The 19,737-nt window shown below is 46.3% G+C and overlaps 1 protein-coding gene across 1 annotated transcript in view; it reads left to right on the forward strand.

Moving 5' to 3' along the window:
• LOC109435144 (uncharacterized) overlaps positions 1 to 19,737 on the forward strand; it is a 274,209-nt gene that overhangs the window by 127,886 nt on the left and 126,586 nt on the right. The window contains exon 4 of the mRNA XM_088795068.1: positions 4,000 to 4,071. Coding sequence (XP_088651194.1) covers positions 4,000 to 4,071 — 72 coding nt within the window. The remainder of the gene's footprint in view (positions 1 to 3,999; positions 4,072 to 19,737) is intronic.

Here is a 19,737-nt window from a genome sequence, read left to right on the forward strand (position 1 = left end):
GTGTGTACAGTTAAATAAACAAACACATAAAAGGATCAAATCAGGACAGCACCATTTTGCAGCCCTCAATGAATGAATGGGTGTAGGCGTCGAACAATGCTGATTTCAGAAAACAGTGAATGCCAGAAAGGATGGGCCTCCCGATGGAATAATTCCCTGCTGACCCTCGTCTTGCCAAGTGGATCAAATCCGACTTGGGTGGGGCTTCTGAATTCCACTGGCGAGTGTCAGGAAGTGCAGACACCATTGCCGCCTGTGAAACCACAACGTAAATACGCTGTGGCTGATGTCCAGAGGGCGGAAACTACACCTCAGACCACCCGGCTCCTTCAACAGATAAATCACAGTGGAAGGAATGAGAGAGAATAAGCAACAGTGCCATGTGAAAGCGCACAAACCAAACACTAGCCAGCGTCCTCCCCAAGCCAGGCCCCATGCGGACAAAGAAACTGATGTACGGCCAGCGTGGCCTGGCGCCTGAGTGTCCACTCGTGTGCAGCGTTCAGCTTGGCGAGACTGTGTAGCCGCCCAGTTCTGCCTCCTTCGAGTCGCCGTGAGGAGAGCGGCTGCCTCATGCAAACCTGTTACATGACTAGCAGTCACCCTCAACTTTTCCGAGTGGTGTGAGGCTCGACAAAGGATCTGTGTGCCCCAGGATGGAGTGGAGGCCATTTTCCGAGGAGAAGCTCCCTGACGAAGGTCCATCTGCCATCGCACACATGAAAAGACCAACAAATAACACAGTAAACTAAGAAAATGGCAAAAGAATAAAGATTACTCTCTACTGATCAGTTCTTGTCTCCCTGTGCCCTGGGTAGCTATAATGTACTGCATTGCAAATAGCCAATTGCTTCTCACATTGAAATAGTTCAGGAACAAATTGCAAGGAATAACAAAATGGGTGCACTAAACATCTGCTTGCCTCTGGCCCCTTTGCGTTTGCAAAAGCAGAAAATCCTACCTTTAAAAGACAAACACAAATATTAATAAAGTGGAAAATCACCAGCCCTCTCAGTAAATCCGCCTGTGTCGCTGTACACTTACATATCCAGGCTGTAGTTCTCTCACAGGGCCATTTTATCAGCACAGTGGGTCAGTCCCTAAGACTCAATCCTATACTTGCTGGATCCTTAGAAATAAACACGAGACCTTTCAGTCTCCAAGCAGGATTCAAAATTTAAGTCAAGCCAAAAGCACAGACCCTTCCACTCAGAACCTTAGACTGTATGAGCATTTCAAAAGAAGTTCAGCGTCCTCTAGACTCAATTTTGCCACTGTTTGGAAACTTCCTGCTATGTCCCTTTCACATGGGTATCCAGGGGTGTGTGAAGACTTCCAGGATTCACGGCCCTTCACTCCTGCAAAATTATCATACTAAGTGCCTAAAAAATAAAACTGAGCTCCCAGATAGGAATAATGGGCCTTTGAAAAGCGTTTCTTGCCTTACAGATTTCAGGCTCGAATGCACCAGAAAATAAATCACCTGAGCTTCATGCAAATTGCTTTCCAATTAAAAAAATTTTAAATTCGTAACGGCCACGAGAGACTCAGTATCAGTCCAACACCAGTAGTTAGATGTTTCTGACGTTTGAGAAAGTTCAAGAGACCGCTGAGTGCAAACAATGAAATGATTGATATGTTGGAAAAGAAACCCTTTGAAGACTGGTGAGTTGAAAGCCACACTGAGAAAACAGGCTCCGAAGATGAAAACAAACCAACAAACCAAAATGAAAGTTCATCAGAGAGAAAGTCAGCACTCCCTTCAGTTTAAGAGTGAGATGGGACTTAAGGTCTTCGTGTGATCCAATTAAACGCTGTTAGGGGTGGTCGGAAAGCTCAGATTGGGAAGTCGTACAACACATGAGCAGTTTCTCATCTGAAAACCTGAAAATAGATTAAACCTTCGCCGTCACTTTTCTTTAAGACAAACAAACAAAAACAACTTTCCGCCTCCGTCACCGGCATAACAGACACTTAGCTCTGCCTGTGGAGGAGCCCAAGGGTGTCATTTGTTGAAAGAGTGACTGTGGGAACTTTCAGGGTGACGCCCTCGAGGGAGGTGAGGATGAAGAGATTGTAGTACACGGCTGAGCGGAATTGGAAGGGTCGCCCGTCGTGGTCATGTGACACGTTCAGACGTGAGCATCTTTTCTGGAACATTCCGCCTGCGATACAGCTGGTGTCCCCCAGAAGGCAGATTGGGGGGAGAGTTTGGCACTGGAGGTGTGTGCTGTCAGAGACGTGTGTGTTCCGTGTCGATGCCACGAAACGACAATACCTGTTTGGTTGTGAGATACAGTCGGACGTGTGTAAAGCTCATCCTGTGCTCTTCAAGCTGTTCCCGTAAAACTTACATAAGTTAGCCTGTTATGAATTCACTTCTTAGAGCCATTTCCTGTTATTTCAGTTTTCAGACAGGATGAAATTCCATCGCTTGAAAAAGAAGACGCGTGGGCTGCTACCCAAACTCAGAATTCCGCAGTGACTTTTCTTCTTGGCGTCTGTGGCAACATGTGTTGTCCAGTTCATTCTTTCACGTGGGCCCAGAAGTACGGTTGGGGATGGTAGTTTCGGGTGGTTGTTGATGACTCTTTAGAACCTCCTAATATTATTAGCCTGTGAGGTACGGATGCCATTTCCGGCTGTGCCCTTGGTGTCCTGGCAAGGTCGGAGAAGAGGACGTGATTCTCATCCAAGACCGGAGAGAGCAGCGTTGATTCAGCAGGGTGGTGCTGATGGCGGCCCCTAGAGGGCCACTTGCAGAAGCTGTGTTTGGCCGAAAGCGCAGTCTGTACATACATGGAATCGTATTTGATATCTTTCAGGTGTCTGTGTAAGTTGTGGTTGTGACACATGGGAAGAATGTGGAAAAGCACTCAGAGAGAACGAAGCTGCACGTAGATTAGTTAAATGCGTCACGTGGGGTTTGCACAGCCCGGAATTGATTTGCCTCCTTGGCTCACGTGCAGCAGAAACAGCGGCATAGGCTATGGACCCCCCTGGTTGTAAATGGTTTGAACGTGTCACTAGTGACAAAACAGCAGCAACGAAAAAGCGGTTCATGATAGCAGAGAAGGTTGGAAACATTCTTTCTGTGCGACTGCATCTCCATCTTCCACCCGATGCCTCAGTTTCGGCCGTGCTTTACTTGTGCGAAGCCAAGGAATGAGGACGCACATTGAGGAGAATTTTCCAGGCTGAATTTTTGATTTGTTAGCCCCCAACTGGAAACTCCCCAAGTCTCCATCAACAGAAAAATAAATCGTCTGGGATTCGCTGCGTGGCTCATGACAGGGGACCCCCCTGAAGGAGTGGGTAAGACGGATCATTTCTAGCAGCCTGCCAATGACCATAGAAAGACACGACACACGGCTGCTGTGTCTCTTAGGCAGCAGGAATCTTCGGGCCAAATCCCTCTGAAGACGAGCTGGCGTGGGTGGAGGGAGAGCTGAGACCCAGGGTGGGGTGAGGCGTTGCACGTGCGGTGCTCAGGGGACGGAGAGCCAGGCGGGACAGTGCAGTGGACTGTGCACAGGAGGAAACGGGGGAGGCCGGTGAGACCATCCGGAACCTTCCAGCCTGCGGGCGGCGGACAACTCAGCAGTGCCCTTGTGGGTGCATCTCCCCAGAGAGCAGCCGTCAGTCTGGACCACAGTGAACCCGTCTCTGTGCCGCGACTCGGTAGTTCCCCCAGGCAGGCAGGCCGACAGGCAGTCCCCTCGGAGGGAAGCTGTGGCATTAACACATGGGTATCTGCCCGGAAATACCACTCTAAGGATGACGTGTTTCACCAGCTGCGTGTATCACAGACCTTTCCACCTGCGTAATAGCCTCTTGCAGATCAAAACCGGGCTGTGTAATAGACCCTTAGCTGAAATTGCCCAGGTCCCGTGTGTTTTGGATGGTCTCCCGTATCCTTTCACAGTGGTTCTCTTATTGTGACACACAGTGCCATGGCAGTGAATTGAATTTCCTTCTTGTTTTATGTTTTCTTCCCAGGATCTGTCAATGCACAGACTGTTACCACGGAAGGCAATGTAAGAGACCGTCTCCGAACTCACCCTTTTTCAGGTAAGGACACTTCTATTCATTCACAGAGCTTACACCAGTGACCCCAAAATGCAAAGGCCGTTCGTAGCAGAAGATCGGTCACACTTTCCCCAGGGTTTGGTAAGTGGCAGAAAGGTGTATTAATGGCCAGATTATTTCTTTTTGCATTATAACACGACAGGCTCTATGGTCTCTGTTCTGTTAATCTCATTGAAATTGGAGTCTCTGAAGATTTTCATTAAATTCACAGTGCAACTCCTGCTAATATTTTCAACGACAAAAGCTATCGAAGGTGTAAATTGAAAAAATTAGAATTCTCACATGCTGAAATCACATTTTGAATGACTTTTCAGTGTTGCCTTCCAGTTACATTTGATACAGTGGAAACTGCAGCCTTCGTAACATGCTTTTGTCTGCTGTTTCGTTTCACTCAGCATCAGTTTCCATAATACCAAAAGTGTTTCCAAATCACAAATTGTAGGTTACTGGTTGTCTTGTGATGAACTCCTCCAAGACTTATCTTCTAAGCCCTTTTGTGGGCGCTTCACAGTTTTTACTGCTGTGAAGATTTCCACGCACGTAGCTTTTGACTTGTGAAAAGTTCCCTTTTGATAAAGCTTCAGGACAGAGGTTATTGGAATCAGAGTATATTGGCATGGGAGACCCAGGCGCCCACAGGTAAGGGACGGGCCTGAGGCGGAGCCCACCTGCTGCCTCACAGGCCTGGGACTCAGCGACCCAGGTAGCCTTTCCAACCTCATTGTCTTATTCTTAAATTGAGTGTAGTCACGTACATCTAGCCGGAATGATATTAAGACAATTTACAAAGAAAAGATTCTGTTCAGTCGTAAAATGTGCGAGTGTTCAACGATGTTTAACAGTTTCTTTATGTGTGTTAAAATACTAGTTCCAAAAGTGTTACGGTACTTTCCTCTTCCACCATCTGCCTGGAAAACGTCTCATTTTAAAAGTCTTGGGCCTAAAATTATACCTTAACTTTGCTCTGATGTGGATTTCTCTGATTTTCTCTGAGCTCATCCTTCTTAAATGAATGGGGTAGTTAAGATGCTAGCCCAAAAATAAAAGCAATGCGTAAAGATAATATCCATCCCGTTAATGGATTAAAACACCAGACAGTATTTCAGTGACTATGTATCAGGCTTGAGTGGCCCATTAGAATCCCCGGCTGACATGCCATTCCTCTGAATAGTATGCGTCCTAGACATTGGGAAGCCAGAAAAACACACTGACAACCCCGGAGAATCTGCAGAGATATTTGGGGTTGTCCCCTTGCGTGGGAAAAAAGTTGGAGCTACCCTAATGAAGGGAAAACATTGTAATGTGTCCATTCTGCGAGATTTAGGGAAACATTGTAATGTATCCATTCAGAGATTTAAGGAAACATTGTAATGTATCGATTGAGAGATTTAGGGAAACATTGTAATGTGTCCATTCTGCGAGATTTAGGGAAACATTGTAATGTGTCCATTCTGCGAGATTTAGGGAAACATTGTAATGTGTCCATTCTGCGAGATTTAGGGAAACATTGTAATGTGTCCATTCTGCGAGATTTAGGGAAACATTGTAATGTATCCATTCTGCAAGATTTAGGGAAACATTGTAATGTACCCATTCAGAGATTTAGGGAAACATTGTAATGTGTCCATTCAGAGATTTAGGGAAACATTGTAATGTATCGATTGAGAGATTTAGGGAAACATTGTAATAATATATGTCCATTCTGAGAGATATAGGGAAACATTGTAATGTATCGATTCTGAGAGATTTAGGGAAACATTGTAATGTATCGATTGAGAGATTTAGGGAAACATTGTAATGTGTCCATTCAGAGATTTAGGGAAACATTGTAATGTATCGATTGAGAGATTTAGGGAAACATTGTAATGTGTCCATTCAGAGATTTAGGGAAACATTGTAATGTATCGATTCTGAGAGATTTAGGGAAACATTGTAATGTACCCATTCAGAGATTTAGGGAAACATTGTAATGTGTCCATTCAGAGATTTAGGGAAACATTGTAATGTATCGATTGAGAGATTTAGGGAAACATTGTAATAATATATGTCCATTCTGAGAGATATAGGGAAACATTGTAATGTATCGATTCTGAGAGATTTAGGGAAACATTGTAATGTATCGATTGAGAGATTTAGGGAAACATTGTAATGTGTCCATTCAGAGATTTAGGGAAACATTGTAATGTATCGATTGAGAGATTTAGGGAAACATTGTAATGTGTCCATTCAGAGATTTAGGGAAACATTGTAATGTATCGATTCTGAGAGATTTAGGGAAACATTGTAATGTATCGATTGAGAGATTTAGGGAAACATTGTAATGTGTCCATTCAGAGATTTAGGGAAACATTGTAATGTATCGATTCTGAGAGATTTAGGGAAACATTGTAATGTGTCCATTCAGAGATTTAGGGAAACATTGTAATGTGTCCATTCTGAGAGATTTAGGGAAACATTGTAATGTGTCCATTCTGAGAGATTTAGGGAAACTTTGTAATGTGTCAATTCTGAGAGATTTAGGGCGACTATGTCTAATGGTGAAATGAGCTGATTTCAGCACATGTTAGAGAGAGGATGGTTAGAGACAGGATAGCGCACACGTGCCTCTATGCTCCTTGAACTCAAAGCCACCATTCCTGGGATTTTTTTAAGACTTTATTTTTTTCAGGGTGGTTTTAGGCTTACAAACAACCTTTGGAGGGAGGTACAGAGATTTCCCATGTACCCCTTCCCCTTACACATGCACAGCCCACCCACTGTCAATATTTCTCACCAGAGTGGGACATTTGTCACGATTGAGGAACCTACACTGACCTGTCACTGTCACCCCAAATCCATAGGTTACATTAGGGTCACTGTTGGTGTTGTACATTCTGTGGGTTTGGACAAATGCATAGTGACATGTCTCTACCATTCCAGTGTCACACAGATTCATTTCACTGCCCCAATCACCCTCTGTGCTCGGCCTGTTCACCTCCCCCACCCCTAACATGGTACATTTTTTAGAAACAACATTTTTTTCATTGAAAGTCACACACAGTAATGAAGTACAGAAAGAGTATCAGAAAATCGTCGCTGCCCTTGCTACCTTTAGAGTCTGTTAACTCTGGGATGGGTTTCTTTCCTGTGTGTTACATATGCATAGGTTTGAACAGGTGGGCTCGTGGATGTACATGGTGTGGTCATAGTTGCGGGGTCTTCCTCGAGCAGCAAAAGAAAGGCTTTCACACCAACCACTCTGAGCCAAATAACATCCTTGTGGAGAAAATGTAATGTAGCATTGTAATTCTTTTTTCTTTTTTTGTTGTTACTCTTGCTATATTTTCTTGTGCGAATATAACACAAAATATTTCTATCTATTGGAGATGTGTATACAATGCAGCATAGCGCATAGTTACTGGTTTTACTCTTAAAATCTCTGAGTGTAATTTGTGATCTTTTTTATGGTCTATCGAGAGCATTTTGTAATGTGGTATATTTAATTCAATGTGTCCTTTTCACAGAGTTATTTTGTTTTGAAAAGATACAGAGATTTTAGTATTTTGTAGAAAGTTAAAGTAGAAAAATTAAGTCATCAGTCAAATGAATAATTACATATCCCCCCCCTTCCTACTTACGTGTATAAATGAAGACATATATTTATAATTTTTAACTTGCAAAAAAAAAGAGAAAGTTTTCTGCCTCAGGATGCTGATAAAAACAGGCTTTTTTTCCTTTTCTTTTTCTTTTTTTTTGGCAATGCCTTTTGGGTGGGTGCACATTTCTGTCATAGTTGGAAAGAATTGAATCCAAAGTGGAAACTAAGTGAAAAGAGAAAATGCCACAGAAATTGCAAAGGAAGACTTGGAACTTGAAAATTATGAACGAAGTTGCCAAACATTATGATCTCTGCATTCTTCAGTCTGTCCTTGGACCTAAAGCATGAATCTCAGACATCTAAGGTTAGTAGAATTAAGAGGGGCTGGTACATTCCAGATGAATCAACCCCGCAGATCCTTAGATAAGGTTATGTGAACAGGACACATTCTCATTAAATTGGTCAGTCACTTAAAAGTGGTTAAGTAGGTGCTACAGAGTAATATTTCATCAGTGCTTTCCAATGTGAAAGATGGATGGAGGTGGATGGAAATACAAGCAGGAAAGACTCCCTCGATCTTTCCAAGGAATAAGGACTGCTCACTTCAGTTGCATTATAATGTGTAAGACAGATGAAGCGCTAATTAGATGTTTGGAAACCTGGATAACCTGAAACTGTGCCAGTGATGGGGGGAGGGGGGCGATGGGCAAAGTCACCAATTCAATAAGCAACACAGACGACATTCTATTGTACAAAACGCCATGTTGTCCAGATGACTCCGTCCTGGAGGAAAATGTGCCACAATCCAGAAAGCAATTCGATCTTTGGAGGAGACAGGGACTAAAATTTAAAAACATAGGGTGGACCATAGTTTTACAAGGTTCTCTATTTGGAAATCAGCTTTATTTATTTGAGATACTTGTTCACCTGGATTGATTGAAGAGAATGGCTAGTTCGTTTGGAAAATGAGTTCAGTGTCATGAGTTTTTCTTTAACTGAAATATTTTAAGACCATTGTAATTGAGCTGCATTTTAACAATAATCTGTGTACGTAATTGCAGCTTTACTGTGCTCCTAGGGAGATCCAGTCTTACCGTGTGTAAGCGGACCTGCAATGCCCACTGCATGTTCACGAGTCAGCCTCAAGGGTAACTTGCGGAGAAGGATGTAGGCATATCTGTGCCCACGATTATGGAGCGTGTGACATGTGGAAGGTGATGCATTAAACATTAGGGATGGCGTTCCCCTGAAAGGCAGAAGGAGGTGCACGTGCTGGTGGCACAGGCCCCACACCACGTGGCCACAAAATCTGTGTGCTCATTAGACAACGTGTCACGTGGGTCGGGTCTCAATACCTTAATTACTGGAGGTCATGTTTCTCTAATCTGGTTGCTCATATGGACTAGAGAGTTGTTTGTAAATGCTGGGGAGGGCTGGGGGGGTCATGCCCTGTCTGGTGGGGGGAGAGCGGAGAGGACGCCTGTCCGTTCCTTAAAGCTCCCTCCGAAGATCTGCGCGTCCAAAGCAGTGACCCCCGCCTGGGGTCATAGAGAGAATCGAGTTCCGTACTTACATCTGTTTCTGTTTTGCTTCTATGACATGAGCGGGACCTGTCTCAAGCTGTAAGGCAGACCTATGCCGTTGCCTTCCATGTGTTTGAGAACCGTCTCGGCGTTTTGCAGTTTCACATCAGGAACCGTCGTAATGCGTTCTAAATGAGCATTTTCCCTGAGACGCCCCCCACAGTCACAGGCTGAGGAAAGTGTTTCTGGCACCCCTGTTTTAAATTAATCAAAGGGAGCTATGGGACCACCTGAGGTCTTTCCTCGGCTTTCAGCTAAGGATTTCCGCTGGCAGGTCCATTCTGGAGGCCGCCTGCATCCCCGAGCATGGCCCCTTGCCTCTATCTTCAAAGCACATCACTGCCAATTCTGCTTTCTTCTTCTTACATCATGTTTCCCGCCTTTCACCTCCTGCATCTCTGTCGTAAGGAGCCTCGTGGTGACATGGGCCCCACCCAGAAACTGCAGGACCACCTTCCCATTTCAGGATCCTTCACTCAGTGCCACCTGCAAGGGCCCTTTGGCTGGTACGGTCGTCACAGGTTCCGGGTTTAGGGCGTGCGCATTGTGGGGCGGGCAGGGGTCTTCTTTGTTCTGTCTACCCCGTAGGCTGCAGGCACTGAGTAAGCACTTTCTCTCTGATGACTGCAGTTGTTTTTATTGATGGAGTTTTGAACGTAAATGTATTTTTCCATTTGATACATTATTTTCATTCTCCATTTAAATGACACTTTTAGGATCCCGACTTTCCCCTCCAATTCTTGCCTGACCTTCCACCTCTTGGGGATATATATTTGTATAGACACGAACATACACATACATGGATATTTTCATGGCTCTGTATGTTCTGAGTGTCAAGTGTTTATGACATCTAGGTTTTGTTCTGGAAATGCAGTTAGATCTCTTGGGCTTTTTCTATAACCTGTTGTCACACGTGACGACAAGAGAAAAACAAGAGAAAAGTCAGGCCCCAGCGTGACTCTGCCAGGACATAGGAACTTCTCCATGAGGAGCCCGCCCCACCCCCACAGATAAACCTGCTCCCAGAAAATTTCAGGGTTTTCTTATGTGCGGGGAAAAAACATTTTCATTTGACCCTCACTGTGTTTTTTTTCCTTCTGATTTTAAAGGGAATCAGTATGGTTTTGAAAAGGTTCTCAGCCCCCAGACGCTCTGTCGTCCCTTCGTTTGGCCTCTCGTACTGAGCGCTACCTGGAGACTCTTTATGGTTCAGAGTGTGATCTGTGTGTGTCAGGTTCCATTGTACTGTGCACAGGTCACGCCCCATTAGTGGAGTTCAAGGTCACACATGCATTCTAGTCTCTCCCATTCGCCTGCCGTTACTCACTTCATACTCGACCCTCGGTTGTTAGGTGGCCGTGCGCTTGTTCTGGAATTTCTGATGGTCCTTGTTTCTTGTGAGAATAAGCACATGCTTTCTAAAGCACACGCTAAAGTATGCATCGTTTTTATTCGTTGCATGAATTTTACGGCATCCATTCCATGTTTCTTTTAGTTTTTTCTCTGTTTCTTTCTTTCTTTTTTTTTCCTGAAAGGTGTGTGAATTTTCAGTCCTAATTTGGACTGTTTGCTTTCGGATGTCATTTCGTTTAAGACTGCTGGGTTAGTTCAACCGTTCCTAGAAACCCGTAATTCTCTTCTTTACTTTTGTCCCTTGTTTTCCTAAAATAGTCTAGTTTTAAGTTATGTCATCAAGAAGACAGCATAGGACCTAAGGTTTAGGAACCCTGAGTATGTGTATGCTGTGCCTCAGATTTGATTAGTGCTTTGAGTGGGCTCATGTCATTTTGCCTAAGAACTCTGAGGGATTGCTCTGTATTTCCCACAACCAGTCACAAAAGAATTGTCTAGAGCAAATTTTAATCTCATTCATTGGAAGATTATCTACGCCGACGGCATTTTCCCCCATTTGTGAGGTTTGTTTCGTTCCTGGCCGTTCTCAGATTTCACAAGGACATGAGTTGTTTTTCATTCATTTTACCTTTGACCCCAAACTACATGATTCTAATTTTATTTTTTTAAATCAATTTTGAAATTGGTTTTTATTCACTTGTTTCCTTGTCGACCAAGGGAGGCCAATTTTGTTAATTTGAGATTTTAAAAAATAATTGATTCCTTTCTGTTTTGTCTTTCTAAAGGTCCTACTGGTGGGATTTAAGTGCCTTGACTGAGCAACTAACTCACGTAGGTGTCAAATTGTATATATTTTCCTTTTTGCTTTGCAGTCTGGGAGTTTCCTTACTTTGTCTTCCGTTCTTCTAGTCTCCATCCTTGCCTTTGAAATTTGCAGGTATTTGCTCTGGCTTTCTCATTACTTCCTAGTCATAGAAATCTGAGTTTTGTTCACGCATGCGGTGGTGTGACTGTTGCCGAGGGTTAGATCCGTGTGTGTGAGCGTGTGTGCGTCTGTGTGTGTTTTACATTCTCTTCCTGAACCCATCTCTGGTTTCCTTTGAGATCAGTTTTATCATAAACTTACAGTCTTTACCTTGTGCCTCGTTTCTTTTTGACTATTGACGTCTGGTTTTGAGAAGAAGGTGGCTGGGATAGGCTTCTTTCCACTGGGGTTTCCTGACGTTCTCCTTCCCCAGGAGTTTCCTCCAGTGACAGTGAAGGGAATCCAGCCTTGCAGTGTGAATGAGCGGTGGGTGTGGACCGCCAGGTGCGGCTGGATGGAGCTTTTGAGGGTGGCGTTAAGTGTCACAGAGTGCCCGAATGATGGTTGTCGTTGAGTCTGGGGAACCAAAAAGCACCCTAGTTACTTGTTTTCTCAGCTTATAAAGAGAGGGCCCTTTGGCTTGTTAGTTAGTTTGTTTCTTTGTTGTTTTTGAGCAGGCGTGAGGAAGGCCGGTTGAGAAGCTGACTGGGAACCCCCCACCACCACCACCTGGCCAGGCTTAATTACCTCGCCCCTGTTCCCCACCCACCTGTGTCTCCCCCTTGTTCTCTGAGCCTGGCTGTCACTAAGTGACGAAACACGTGTCATGGGCAGGGCTCGCTCTGCCCCGTTTCTAATGCTCCTCCCAGAATCCTGGTGCTGTTTGCTGTGCAGAGAATGACCTTCTCCCACTTTTCTTTCCCGTTTTCTTTTTCTTCTTTTCCAATGGGCACCTGGGAGGGAGTGAAGACCTAGCATTGTTCTCCGTCCACAGTGCTGAACTAGAAAAGACCGAGAGTTTATTTTTCAAGAAGTTAACTTACAGGAATGTACGGCTCCATCGACACCTTTTCACACATGCAGGTTGATATCGCGACGTAAGACACAGAGAACTCGGTTTCCACGGTAACCTCAGATATCCCAGGCCTCTGTTTCTTCTCCTGTGAAAGGAAGAGATTGTATGAACGACGCACAATATCCCTTCTGCACGAAGATTTCGTGACCTTCCACAGTCACTATTATAATGCAAGGAAACATTTGAAACACAAAACAGGCCATTTTTGAAATTTGATTTACAAACATATATAATTACTAATGAAATATTTGCATTTTACGGCATTTATGCTAATCACTCAGAATGTGACTTCACATTACAAATGAATTTCATAAATGTAAATATTGCTTTCTGAAAGGGCAGAATCTGAAAATATTTTTATATAGACTTTAGGGAAAATATTTTGATTTTGTAAATATGAAAGCATATCGCAAACACCTACTTTTTCAACAGCTTTATTTTAAATGCCAAGTGTTTGGTTTTCACGGTCTTCTGGAAGGATGGAAATGGACATTTAGGTCGTGCCTAATGAATTAAGGCTGCAAGATTACGTCCTGTCTCTCTTCAAATCGGAGCAAAGCAAATGTCTTCCGAGTAAGGACTCTGAGACTTTAGAATATTTGCATCCATTCGACTTCCATCAGATTTCTCGTATGACCCCTACTGTTTGCCTAGATTAGATTGGAAAAGAAAGAGCACAGTCTGCCTGTGGCCGTGATCAGCACATTTTGGAAAATTTGAGAAAAACAGCAGAGTTGGGCATTTTGACCTGCGACTCATTATGGCAGCCTACGAATCGTTGATAGAAACAGGCATAATATGAGAATTAGCCATGAAGACTTAATTTGTGAAATATGTACAACATAAAAATAAGATAATTTGTAGTTTGTATAATTCCGTGAATAGGTCATACCCACTCTTAGCATTTGGGATTTTTACACCACTTGAGTCCCACCTTCCTTTATCTTTTCCTTTTTCTTTCCTTCTCACAAAAGGGACCAAGAAAGAACAACCACCACAACAAAAAACCCAGGTCGTCTCGTGCATGATATTTTGTAATTGGCATTTTTTGAAGAGACTCCCATCCCATTAGCGATTCTTTATTCTTTGCACAAACGAATCACTTTGGGGAGTCTTTGTAACATACGGCCTGGAACCCAGTGTTTGAAGGAACACACAGATGAACCTAACACAGATTTGCCTTCTGGGAGCTTGTAAAGGCCACAAGACCTGTTCGTTCCCGAGGCTTAGACCTCCCAGGGCCACGTTCTGATGCCCTGGAGATTAAAAGCAGAAAAGGCGGTCATGCCATGCAAGACGGCCTCGTGAGGGTGGTCACATCTGCAAAGAAGGTCCGGTATCTGCCCTGGAGAGTGCTGACACGGCTGTGCAAAGGCGCACGTGAGAACGTGCTTGCGGAAGAGCTACCACGCCGGTTTGCCTGGAGAAAACCGTGATGTCGGGAGAACGGAAATGTTACTAGAAGGTTGACTGGAGAAGGTCTTGGGGAACGCGAGTTCCAGCAGAATGGTTTCCCACGAGAGCAAGTGGATAATGATGGTGCACGAATGGCTGTTGGTGAGCAGGGTAGCACGGCCTGAAACCGGTGTGTGTCTGGAAGATGACGGTAGCAGTGGAATTTAGGAGGCAGCTGAGAGGAGCAGAGATCGGAAATGAGAAGCAGAGTGAGGAGGTTGTTGCCAAGCTTTAGAGAAGTCACCAGGCTGAAAACCCGAAAGAGGGGCATTTGAGAAGTGTAGGGATTGTAGAAGCAGTACGCCTCGCTAACCGTGACAGTAAGCATAGAGAATTAATCCCCAAAACGGCTGTTTATAGCCACACTGATCTCAAAACACCAGATCCCACTTTTTAATAGAAGATAGCGCCATTAGTTTTCTGTCACCATGTAACAAATTATCACCAATTTGGGGACTTGAAACAACATCTGTTTATCAGCGCACAGCTCTGGCCGGAGGTCAGAAATCCAGCCAGATGTTGCTGGATACTCTGCTCAGGGGGCGTCTGACAAGGCCAAGCGCGCAGAGCCCTCCCCACAAGCTGGGTTCTTACCTTCGGTCTTCGGAGAAGCGCTCTGAGCTCAGGCATGCGATTGCAGAATGCAGCCCTTGCCACTGTAGGGTGGAGGTCTTGTGTTATTACAGGATGTTAGGCAGGGGCCACTCTCGGTTCCTAGAGACCTCTCACCTGCCCCTACCTGTGGCCCCCTCTACCTCCCAAGTCAGCAACGATGCAGAGTCCCCTTGTCGTTGAAATACCAGCTCTGAGTTCCCCTCGTGCTAACTGACAGAGGAAAGACCGTTTGTTGAGGACTCCTGTGGCGGGATGGGATCCATTAGAATAATCTCCCTTCTAATGAACTCAGACTCTGATTGGATCAGAAGATCCCTCGGCCTTGTGCCGGGTGTGACGTGGTAGGTGTGCAGTTGGGGAGAGCAGGGCGGGAAGCCCCGAGCACACTGCCTGCCTGGGGGCCGCTGATTCAGCCGCAGGCCAGGTATCTTTGCCGCTTCCTCCTTCACACCCTATGAGGCTGGTTGTCTTGACCATTTTAATCCCAGAAACAAAGGCAAAGAGAGGCACAGGTGAGGAGATAAAGGAAAGAGATGCAGGAAGACAGAAGCGGTGCCCTAAAGTCATGCTCTCTCTGCAAAGTGTGGGCCGACCGCACGTGCTGGGAGCTGCTGCAGAACGGAGCTTGGCAGGGGCTGGGAAGAGATTCAGACACGGAGGAATCTGTCACCGCTCAGCTCAGGCCAACACAAACTCCCGACCGCAGCAGGAATGAGTGCATATATGAGCTGGGCCCCAGCGATGTGATAAAAATAGAGAATTATAAACATAGGAGAAGGTTTGAAAACTGACCAGATGTACGACCTGAATTCAGCAGGGCTTGTTTTGTGGCTGCTGCTGAGAAACACACGGCATTGGAAATGCGTAACGCTGGCAAGTGTAAAACTGCATTGGTGTGTGTGTGGCTGTGGTCGTGTCTCCTGTGTGCTAGAGACACGTGAAAACCCACAGACTGTCTCCTCCACGCGTGTGTACCTGTGCTGGTGGGGTTACAGGCTCACTGCATGTCCCTGAATCTTCCTGTCGCTTACCCTCCTGCCGTGCCCAGTAAGAGAAATGACTGAAGTCAGCTCTGTCACGGGGAACCAACTCCGCTCCATATTTGTAAACTGAAAGGGAGCTGGCAGAGAATCAGAAATGGAGCTGACGTTCAATGGAAACAGAATTTGCAGTGCGACTTGTTCCTTGGGGTTATCTTTTCACTTGCACGATATACCACCCCATTGTAATGGTGACTTGTGGTGTTGGAGCCAGTGCTTTGAAGGCAGCAAGGGGGGGCATGCTGAGAGGTCGGGCAGCCTGGGGGCGCATGCTGAGAGGTCGGGCAGCCTGGGGGGGCATGCTGAGAGGTCGGGCAGCCTGGGGGGGCCTGCTGAGAGGTCCAGCAGCCTGGGGGGGCATGCTGACAGGTCAGGCAGCCTGGGGGGCATGCTGAGAGGTCGGGGAGCCTGGGGGGGCATGCTGAGAGGTCGGGCAGCCTGGGGGGGCCTGCTGAGAGGTTGGACAGCCTGGGGGGGCCTGCTGAGAGGTCGGGGAGCCTGGGGGGGCATGCCGAGAGGTCGGGGAGCCTGGGGGGGCATGCTGAGAGGTCGGGCAGCCTGGGGGGGCATGCTGAGAGGTCGGGCAGACTGGGGGGGCATGCTGAGCCGTAGGGCAGCCTGGGGTTCCCCACAAACATCCAGACAAGTCAGAAGGCAGTATTCCTAGTTCCTAGTTTACTTTTGTTCTCTCTCTCTCTCTCTCTCTCTCTCTCTCCCTCCGTCCCTCCCTCCCTCCCTCCCTCTGTCTTCCCTCCACCCCCGCTATTTATTTTTAATCAAACTTTTATCACTTAATTGTATAGATTTTCTTGGAGTTTGCAAAGTTGCATAGAGTCCTTGGTTTTTCTCTGTCACACACTCATACGAACCTCTTCCAGTTCTTGTCTGGACCACTGTGGATGTATTTAGTATCAACGTACGCCTTCTGGGGCCCAGAGGTGTAGCGAGTTACGGCCCTTACGAGAACGGTTGCCACAGAATCACCAACGTCGCCAGCCTCCAGCAGCTTGTCTCCAGTCAGTGCATAGGGTTATAAAACACCAGGTTTGGTGTGAATCATTCACCTGCACATAACAAGACCTGTACGTAACTACCAGCTGTTGATGTTTCTACCCTTCCATGTCCTGGAATCTACGATGTGTAAACACCGATAAACCAAAAAAGTCATGGTGCCATGAAAGACAGTTTTAGAAAATCTGACTTTGTCTTGATGGGAAGACACATTTCACAGCTACATGCCCTGGAGCTCAGTATGTTTAAAAACAAATGTAGCTTTTATGGTCCACCCTCCTTACTCTGAGAATGCAATACAATTAACAGAGTCACGTTACACTTTGAGTCACGTGGTTTGGGCTCGTGTCAGATCTTGGTTTGGCCGTTGACTATTTAACTGAATGAGCGAGGAGGCAAATTATTTAACTGTAGATACTTTCTCTATAATCTGTACGTAATTCATAGATGCTGGCGTAAAAGTGACATTTGCTAGATATTGTAAACACACCACTATCCAATATTCCTTAGCTGCCATGAGTTTGGATCTGAGATAAAATTCCAGCACGAAAGCTGCACTAGTTCCCATGCCGTGTTCTGCATTTTGTTCTCAGCCCAAGGGAAACATCACTTTGGAACGCTGTCCGTTTTTCACTTGTGGGAATGATGAGAAAGATGTGTGTCGGGGGGGTGCCTACATTTTCCCAAAGTAAACTTTAAAACCTCAAATGTAGCCGCCAGCTACTGGCCGTCTTCGTTTTCTGGGACTAAAGTCCAGATAAATGGTGAACCCGAGGTGTATCTTCGTGGCCAGAGAGGAGCAGGCTCAAAAGTTTGGCAGTGCGCCCGCCTCCATGCTGAGATGCCTGTGGTGGGGAAGGAACGGGTGAGTGGGAGGCGAGAGGGGAAGTTCCAGCCCGTGGGACAGACACACGGAGTGACAGATGAGCAGTCAGGGCTGCTGGAGGCAGGAGGTGAGCCCAGGGGACATTCAGTCTCTTCCTTCTCCGTACTCCACAGAACAGCCGAGAGCGAGGCACCATCCCCCGTGTCAGAGACAGAGCTTTTTCCCTTAAGATGACATGAAACGTGTCTTGGTAGAGAGCTAGACCCTCATTATCTGTTTCCTGTGGCTGAGACGAGCCGGAAGCATCCTCGGAGGAGAAGCAGCATTTGGTGTGAGAAAGCGGGGCCACCTTGCTGCTGTGGTGCCGTCAGCACCACAGGAGGTGGACAGAGCCAGGCACCTGCTTATGTCCTGAAAGGACGACAGCACCTGACACGGAAACGGGGAATCACGCACCCCCCGCAGGGCTGCTGTGTAAGTAGCAAAGCCTGAGCTCACAAGTGCTCGGCACGACCCCTCCCCAACACACAACTCACCCACAGTGAAGAACATTGCGCAGCATTTATGGGGTTAAAATACGGTGACTCACAACGACTGGCGAATACTGATATCACTTTGCCTGTGACCTCTCCGTTTGTCCTACACGTGTGAAAGCGTCACCCATTCAAGAGTGAGGCACCTCGTGTGACACATGTCTCATAAAAGATGTTTCAGGGTCACACGATTACTGACCTGCATTGTAGGAGTGGTAATGTATCTCTAAGTAAGGAGTGTTTAAAATGCAGTCTTTGAAAGACACTTTGTAACCTGCATATTTCGCAGTCTGCACCTCAGGTTAGAGAGTGTTGTGCTTTATGGGTTCAGCATCGAGCTGCGGATAAACTGAGGAGGTGATGGCTCGCCACTCAGGTCCGGAATCTGCGTCTGGGTTTGTAGCACCACTGGGCGCCTCTGACATAATCAGGGCACGTTTTATATTCTCTTCCCCATTTTATTTCTTCACGTATCTGATGCACTCAGCAGGGAGCCGTCAAAACGACCCAGTGTGGTCGTTATCTGTCGCTGGGGAAAGAATGACCACAGCGCCTCATGGTTTTTAAAACAACACCATGTATTATCTCGCATTGTCTGTGAGTCCCAAGTCTGACATACAGAGCGTCTGCTGGCAAGATGCAAGTTACCGTGTTTTGTGAGCCGGTCACAGAAGTGACCTCCCCTCCTCTTTGTCACCGTGACTCAGCATCCAGTCCCGGTCAGGCCCACACGTGACCAGGAGGGGATGACACGGGGCACTGATCCCAGAAGGTGAGACTCACGGGGGCTGTCTCACCGTTGGCGCACGCACCTGTGTTATAGCCTCTTCAGTCCACGGTGAGGTTTTACTGTAGACGTCGCTCTCTGAGGGAAAGCAACTGGAGCGCCTTCTTAACACTGATTTTACTGCAAGGACTGCTGCATGTTCCTAGAATCAGGGTGCCGCTCTCCCGGTAGGGCCATCGGACCCCATGGTACTCAGCCTGTGGTCCTGGGAGCTGGTTAAGATAGCGCATCTCAGGGTTCACCCCAAACTGGAATCGGCCTGGGTGCCCAGGTGTTCGTTGGAGGTGTCGTGAGGGAGCCCCACGCTTCTCCAGCAGCAGCACGTGGCCCTCACCTGAGAAGTTTTACGGGTGCAGTGCCTGGGGCACCATCTCCCGGAGATCTGCAAGGTATTATCCCAGCCCTGCCCCGGGCAGCCCCCTCGCTGGTGCCCACGAGCAGCCAGGACCCAGAAGTGGTAGGTAGTACGTCCGAGCGAGAAGCATCACCCTCTATGGTAGGACGGAAAGAGCCACAGCACTCTCGCATATGTAGTTTTTATCTATATTTCTGTAAAATGAAGTGCCTGTAAAGATTATTTGTGTGTGTGTATGTGTGTGTGTCAGATAGAACAACTGAGGGGCCCTGACGCGAGTCTGGTATAATTTCAGTGTTTAATGTTGATCTCCAGTGAGTTAAGACAAGCATTTCCTGACAGTCTTAATAATTTTCCTGCGTAGTGAAGGTTCTCAATTCCTAAGTGGCCCACCCAACCATGTTTGCATTCCTTATGGTTGATATTACCTTGTCAGTGCAGAAAACCCTTACGTGCACAAGTGGCCCCACCGTGTTTCGTAAGAATTGTTGGCCCCTTTCTGTAAGAATTAATACCTTGGATTTGCACTCGTCCGAGAGACATTTAAATTCAAGTCTGAAAATTCACTCAGTGTAGGAACAGTTATCATCAATTGACAGCACAACTGTGTGCTCCTAAGAATTTATGTAAATG

This window comes from Rhinolophus sinicus, chromosome 18 (assembly GCF_057876585.1).
Source record: "Rhinolophus sinicus isolate RSI-liver-muscle chromosome 18, RSI-T2T, whole genome shotgun sequence".
NCBI lineage: Eukaryota > Metazoa > Chordata > Mammalia > Chiroptera > Rhinolophidae > Rhinolophus > Rhinolophus sinicus.